Source organism: Dromiciops gliroides, chromosome 3, assembly GCF_019393635.1.
Source record: "Dromiciops gliroides isolate mDroGli1 chromosome 3, mDroGli1.pri, whole genome shotgun sequence".
In the NCBI taxonomy this organism is placed as follows: domain Eukaryota; kingdom Metazoa; phylum Chordata; class Mammalia; order Microbiotheria; family Microbiotheriidae; genus Dromiciops; species Dromiciops gliroides.
The window spans coordinates 56,537,021-56,544,731 of record NC_057863.1 but is presented as its reverse complement, the minus strand read 5'-3'; the positions used below and the strand labels follow the sequence as shown (position 1 = coordinate 56,544,731).

The 7,711-nt window shown below is 38.5% G+C and overlaps 1 protein-coding gene across 1 annotated transcript in view; it reads right to left on the bottom strand.

The window, feature by feature from the left end:
- Nucleotides 1–1,635: 1,635 nt before the first annotated feature.
- SLC16A14 (solute carrier family 16 member 14) overlaps nt 1,636–7,711 on the bottom strand; it is a 58,745-nt gene continuing 52,669 nt past the window's right edge. Inside the window, exon 5 of the mRNA XM_043996118.1 lies at nt 1,636–4,857. Coding sequence (XP_043852053.1) covers nt 4,706–4,857 — 152 coding nt within the window. The 3' untranslated portion in view covers nt 1,636–4,705. The remainder of the gene's footprint in view (nt 4,858–7,711) is intronic.

Genomic DNA, 7,711 nt, shown 5'->3' with positions numbered 1-7,711 from the left:
AACACAGGTATCGTGGATCAAGGGGTTCTTTGAGTAGGCAAGGAAAAGATGCAGCAGAAGTGAAAATGGGGATGGAAGGTTACAGTTAGTGGGACCAGTTTTCTGTTTTACAAGTAAACTGGTAAAATTATTGCCTTTAACATGAAATTAAGGCTGAGGACTGGATTTGTGGTCTTATTGGCATAGGGCAGCGGTTCTCAGAAACTTTTGGGGTCTTAATACCTCCTTCCACCTTTATGTTCTTCCCCCCCCCCCCCCGGCAATGGGGGTTAAGTGACTTGCCCAGGGTCACACAGCTAGTAAGTGTCAAGTGTCTAAGGCCGGATTTGAACTCAGGGCCTCCTGAATCCAAGGCCGGTGCTTTATCCACTACGCCACCTAGCTGCCCCCTCCTTCCACTTTTATAAATTATTGAGGACTTGCCAAAAAGTTTTTGTTTATGTGGATTGTATCTGTGCTAGGTAGCACAGTGGATAGAGCGGCAGGCCTGAAAGTATCATCTTCCTAAATTCAAATCTGATCTCAGGCACTTACTAGCTGTGTGACCCTGGGCAAGTCACTTAACTCTGCTTCAGTTTCCTCATCTGTAAAATGAGCTGGAGAAGGAAATGGCACACCACTCCAGTATCTCTGCCAAGAAAACTCCAAATGGGGTCATGAAGAGTCAGACACGATTGAAACAACTGAACAAAATTTATCAACATTAACCATATTAGAAATTTAAAGTCTTAGTATTATTCTGAAAATGATTTGCTCTCATAGGATCCCTTGAAAAGACCTAGGGGGACCCCTTTGGGTACTTGGACACACTTTGAGAACCCCTGGTATAGAGAATTCCTTCTACCAAGACAAGGCAGCTTCATCTCAGGAACTTAAAGTCTTAGACAGCTACCTAGAGAATTGAGAGTTAAATGGCTTGCCTAGTCAGTTGATGTCATTTGAACCTAGGTTTTCCTGAACAGCTCTCTATCTACTTTGCTGTGCTTCCTCTTTAACATTAAATTTAAAAAGCTGAATAACTTTACGGAGGCAGATCCATGAGATTTGTGTTGTCCAGAATATAGGGGGGAAAGTCATTTTGTTGCTGAGATGTGCACAAGATAGGTAGGATTGTTGAACTGAGGCAGAGGACAATGGTTCTGCTGGCTTTATCTAGCCTTTTTTCTTTTTTGGTGAGGCAATTGGGGTTAAGTGACTTGCCCAGGGTCACAAAGCTAGTAAGTGTCAAGTATCTGAGGTCAGATTTGAACTCATGTCCTCCTGAATCCAGGGCTGGTGCTCTATCCATTGCGCCACCTAGCTGCCCTATCTAGCCTTTTAAATTCTTGTCCCTAAATTTATTTGCATGCCAATCAAGGAGCATCATGGAAGCTGACAGAAGGTTTCTCTCCATCTAATTTCTGTGAAACTTTGTTGGATGGAGTTCCCCAAAGTGGTTTTGAGAGATACGGGCTGACGATAAGGAGGAAAAAAAGCTGACTTAGGCTAGGAACTTCAGGTGAGCACTTTGGAGAACAGATATCAAAGGAATCTTTCTCTGGGGCATTCTCCTGGCTTTTATAGGCTGCCAAGCTGGGTGGATTGTAGAGGCTTATAGCTCTCAGCTTCTTATAATGATACAAAGGCACAATTAACTCTCTTAAGAAGACAAATTTTATTTCAGTCATATCTAAAAAAAATCATTTGTATCTATAGAGACAAATTATAAAACAAATGATATAAATATACAGTGAGCCCCCCCTCCATCCCCATAATAGTCTTCTGATCACTTGAAATCATAGAATGTATTCAGCAGGAAGAATCACATGTGTGCTCTACTTAATTTTTGTGGCATTCTCATTAAATCATGTACAATACATGTGAATATATATTTTAAAAAATAAGACTGTGAGCAAATTTTGTTTTTTTAATAAAGCAAATTTTAACAATTTGATAGAAATCATTATTTCCATACAGATGTTTACTCAATGAACAACTATAACACACTGGACCTGAACAACCTGACCTTCAAAATAGTTGAAGCACAGGCAGTTAGGGGAAAAAATACTATATGCTCTATACTTCCTCTGGGCGATAGAAAGCCAATGGTGTGTGCATTGGAATGCATTAGCTTTAGCACCAGTGATACGGTCGGCAATATCATCCCTTGTTTATTTGGTTTCATCAGAAAATTTAAGTAATGTCCTAAAATGATTAGTTTTTCCATGCTATTGGTTATATGCCTAACTCTATGTTAACTATACAGAAGAGGCTCAAATACTTAAGTCACCTTGCTTTTAACAGTGACAAAACTAATAATGATAACAAGCACTGAACTCAATAGAGTGTCACATGCAATCTTTTCTACAGATTGGGCAACTTTTGATTACTGGCAGCTGAAGTGCCTTCATTTCTCCTTTTCATTGACTGTCTCTCTCTTGTTCATTTTACTGTTCAACCCTTTTTACCAGAGAGTCGGGCAAGAAAAAACAGAAATGAGAGAAATAAGCCCATTTTATTATCTGCCAACAGTTCTAGTGAAAGGTTTGGTAGAAGAGAAGACTGAAGCTATTGGCTAAAATTAGGTTTGGTTATTTAAATATATGCACACATACAAATATATGTGTGTATATACATACACACATATAAATATATGTGGGTATATACATAGACATAAATATGTACACATACACATATACATGCATATATGTATATATTTCTATGTGTGTATGTACACACACACACACATATATATATATATGTATGTATATTCTCAGAGCTATTTCTGTCTTATATTACCATGAATAAGCAAGATTCAAGTACCTTAGACACATTTTACTGTGTTCTCAGGCACTGAGGAACCAAAATGATTTTGTAATGGGAAACATTTTAGTAGAAATATTATATAGTGCTAAGCTATATGTAAACAGTTAAGGCAGCCAGAAATTTCCAAAATGTTTTTTGGAGCATTCTGCAATCCAATAAAGATTTGACTTAGAAAAATGGATTGTTGAGGGCAGTGCGGTATATAGGACTGCAGGCAATGGAGTGGGAGTTGGGAGATCTCCTATCTAGTCCCAATTTTGCTCTTAATTAGGTTTGTGGCTTTGATTAAGCCACTTATCCTCTCTGAGCCTTGGTTTGCTCCCTTATTAAATGAGAAGGTTGGACTAGATGAGTGTTTTCCAAACTATTTTTAACATGGAATACTTGTCTTGAAATGTATTGACAGAATCCATAAACACCATCCCCAAACAGGAGATGAAACGACCCTTCCCAAACATTTAACTATTGATAAATGAATGGTTCTTAGCTTGGACTTTTTTTTTTTCTCTTCTAGTGTTTTGGAATTCATCTCAAAACTCAGTTGCCATTTAGATTATCTCTAGCATAAAGAGGGTTTAGGGAAATTTTAGCACAGAAAAGGAAACTAACCCAATTTTCATACTCTCTCACACCCCAAATGTCATACATAGTGTTTTGGACACATATGTGGTTTCATATGATTTTAAAAAGGAAAATATCACTGAAATTCAAGTTTTCTTATGGGACCTCTATTATATTGGGTACAACCAACTCCAGGGATTCCCATAAGATAGTTTAAAGCTCCTGGGTTAGGTAGCTGGTAAGGCATCTTGTAGCTTTAAAGTTTGATGATTCAGGGAGAGCCTGATCCAATGTCATATATGGCAGCTCTTTTGTTCAGAAGCTGGTCAAGGGAACTACTTACAAAACTGTTGGGAATACAATTAAATGGATTATCTGCTTGGTAATGGGAATCACCAGACTGAAGAGCTAGCTAGTTTTAAAAATTTTGGTATTGCCAGGGACACACATGTATAACATCACTTTATCATTGAAGATCAATTTTTTTTTTTTGCCTTATTGTGTTGGCAAGGAGTTTTTCTAAGACTTAACAGTTTATCTTCACGACAGTCCTTTTGGGATGGTCATAAGGGATTCTGAATTTTATATACAAGGAAGCTATGACACAGGCTCCCCCCACTCCCAACCTCACTCCTATCCCCTAGTTTTTACTTTCCTAAAGTTTTGCCCTTAAAACTGGGACAGGCATTATCAGAGTCAAAGTGCCTAAAATGCAGTAGCCCTTGGTTTACTAGTTGCGTATGACTATTTTTCCCTATTGAAAATGTATCAAGATCATCTTTGTGAGTGATGCTATTCTAATCTTCAGAATTTATTGAGAAAAATATAAATTGCATTCATTTCTTTATTGTAGAAACATTTTTTAAATCGTATAAAACTACTTGAATCTTGAGCATATGCCAGTCTTATTTTTACATTGATACACCAGCGATTCTCTCTACAGGCAAGAGTTAATTCAGAAATCTAGTCGGAGACTTGTGCTTACAAACTGATTTATCAGCCTGCTTATGGTAAGTAGTCTGATAAATTTTTCTTTCCCCCGCCTCCCCAGCTCACAAAGAAAGTGATTGTAAAAAGGTGAGGGTTTTTTTTTTAACTTCTCTCTCTCTTTAAAAAAAAATAGTGACCTCTGAGGGCCCTATGTGAGATAAGGTGTTTGCTTTTATGAGGATGTTTCTGGAAATTCTTGAATAGCCAAGCTTTGATGTATCATGTCATCTGTATAAACTCAGCTGGCATTCAGAACAGCGCCTGCCCGAGTAGTGCCCCAAATGAGATACCTTTGTTCTTCAGACCAGTCACAGGATGCCAACAGCAGTTGTCTCCATTTCAAGTGGTACTAGACATGCGTGCCTTCTATGTATTTTTTTCTTGGTTGTTCCTTTAGTTGGATACAAGGTTGGATGAGTAAAAAGAGCATTCCCACCATGTAAAGTAAACCACATATATAGAAGGAAAAATCATATTTTTGGGTGATGTCGTAGATCCAACCTGCAAGAACAAGAAAATGGGGAGAATCAGCCCCATGACAAAAACAACAACAATCCAAGGAGTCTTTTTCATGATCTTCAGTCATTCTCTTTACATGTTTATTTCATTTAATGCAAAAAGTGCTAGGTAAGCATTGGAAGAAGCTGGCAAAATTATTTTTACTCCATAATATTCCAACAGGATTGTATAAACATTTCCTTCATTTGTCATTCTTCAACTGTGCTTTTAATCCTAAGGATCGAACCTGGGCTTTTGTCCTTAAATCACAGAAGTATACAGGCAGTTTTTTAACTGGAGCCAGAGGACTGAATTGTATCCAGGTTATTTTATTGATGAAAAGAATTTGAACTTTTAAATGTTGAACATTAAGTTCTTCCATTTCAACAAGTACTTTATGTAGTTTTTTATTGTTGTCAACAAGTACTTTAATAACTAACCTTTACATGATGCTTTAAAAATGTGCAAAACACATTAAATATGCTTCATTTGATATTTTGAACCACCCTTTGATTTGGTGCTGTTATCCCCTTGCTAAATTTGAAGAAACTGAGGCAGAGATTAAGTGCCTTGCCTGGGGTCACATGGCTAGTAAGGGTCTGAGACTAGATTTGAATTTAGGTCTTCCTGATTCCAAGTCTGAAGATCTGTCTACTAGCAGCTGCCTTGATGAAGTTATAATTAGTTAACTGGTTATAATTATAACTAGCTGAGGTTATATTTAAGGACTTTAAAGTGCAATTTCCTATTCCAAGATTAAAATGCATAAAATAAAGATTAAGTGCATAAAAATTGATTCTAAAACTTCAGCTATGGAGCCATAGTTATAATTGTTCCAATCAAATAACTTGGGAAAATCTTTCTTGGGAAATCCCTTCTTTTGTTGCCTGTGAAATGTTTCACTGAGATTGCCTCCCAACTGGCTCATATGAGAAGTTCAGAACATCTTCGAAACAAACACCTCCCCCCCCTTCTCACTCACATTCCACCATGTTACTTGTATTTTCTTTTCTTTTCTTTCTTTTTTTTTTTTCAGGGCAATGTTGGTTAAGTGACTTGCCCAGGGTCACACAGCTAGTAAGTGTCAAGTGTCTGAGGCCGGATTTGAACTCAGGTCCTCCTCAATCCAGGGCCAGTGCTTTATCCACTGCGCCACCTAGCTACCTACTTGTATTCTCTTTTCATATGAAACCACCATAAAAAGGAGGGGAAATCATTTTCCTGGTGAACAAAATAATTCTTGGGACAAATACAATATAATAACAACAAATATTATGCAACAATCACAACAATTCACATTTCTACAGCATATTCTTTTATAATAACTCTAAGGAAATGTCATTATCCCTATTTTATGGATGAGGGGTGTGAAGCTCTGGAAGATTTCAAGTGACTTCTCCAGGGTCACACAGCTCATAATTATCTAAGACAGGATTCAGACTGAGGTCTCAAATATCCAACACTCATTCCATTGCCTCACAGAGCCCAAGTATCACTGATCTGTGGGGGAGACCCTAAATTCAAGGAAAGTGGAATGCTGCAGGTGTGTTCCCAGAAGTTATAGAACCCTGTCCTCTGCTTTCAGCCTCCCCCTTGATTGTTGCTCTCCTTTATGTTCAATCCTTTGCACATTTGGAGGAAGGAGAATATTTCAGGGGCAGCTTTGGACCTCATGTGCACAATGAAATGGCTCACTCCCTCAGACAAGGCTTCTAAGAGCCAATATACAGAATAAATCTTTCCAGCATTGCTCTCCCGAGGTATGATCTCAATACTGTAACTCCTTGTGCCGGGCCCAAACCTGCTTCCCAAATGGCTCATATCAGGAATTCAGAACATCTTCAAAATATACACCACCCTCCCTGCATCTTGCTGTAATCATGCTCCCTTTCCATGTGCAACCACCATGTTTTCCTGGTGAACGAAATAAGCAGGCAATTGTCCTCTTGGAAAATAGTCTAAGAGCTGGGAAAAAAAAATACTATTTGGCATGTGTGTGTGTGTGTGTGTGTTTTTAAAGTGAGGCAATTGGGGTTAAGTGACTTGCCCAGGATCACACAGCTAGTAAGTGTTAAGTGTCTGAGGCCAGATTTGAACTCAGGTACTCCTGAATCCAGGGCCGGTGCTTTACCTACTGCGCCACCTAGCTGCCCCCGGCATTTAATTTTTATGTGTAGATGCTCGTCCAGTTCAATCTGACTTCTGAGTTTTGCATTATTTAGTACATTTTTGAAAGAAGTGATCCGAGTGTGTTTTGTTGGACTGGCTACGTGAGAATTCCTGGAAATGCTACAGTCAAATTGGGCCCTGCAGTTTTCAGAGCTAAATGGTGTTGCCAAGACCAGTAGCTGGGTTTTTTCTGTTGTTCGTCTGTTGGGATTTTTTTTTTTTGAATTGGAAATATGCTTTTGTTCTCAAATTTTCTTAGCTAGACTCTGTGATTTTTCCTGAGTCTTAATAAACCACTGGAGCTGAGCATTTGTTATCAGTAGTCTTTCAGAGGGGAAAATAAATTAATTAATTTTCCTGGGTTAATTTTTTTTTCCAGTTCATCTGCGGTTGCTATTCTCTCTAGCAAGCAGAGGCAAGTGGCATGACCTGAGCCAGTTGTGATTTCTAGCTAGCATGTGGAACAGTCCTGTGTCCCCTCCTCCCTTGCCTCTCTCCCCATACTGGCATGATGCCAGAGATGCCAGCAACTCCAAAAGCACTGTGATCATCAGGTTTCACTTTTTTTTTTTGGTGGGATAATCAGGGTTAAGTGACTGGCCCAGGGTCACACAGCTAGTAAGTGTCTTTTTTTTCTTTCTTTCTTTTTTTTTTTTGGTAGGGCAATGAGGGTTAAGTGACTTGCCCA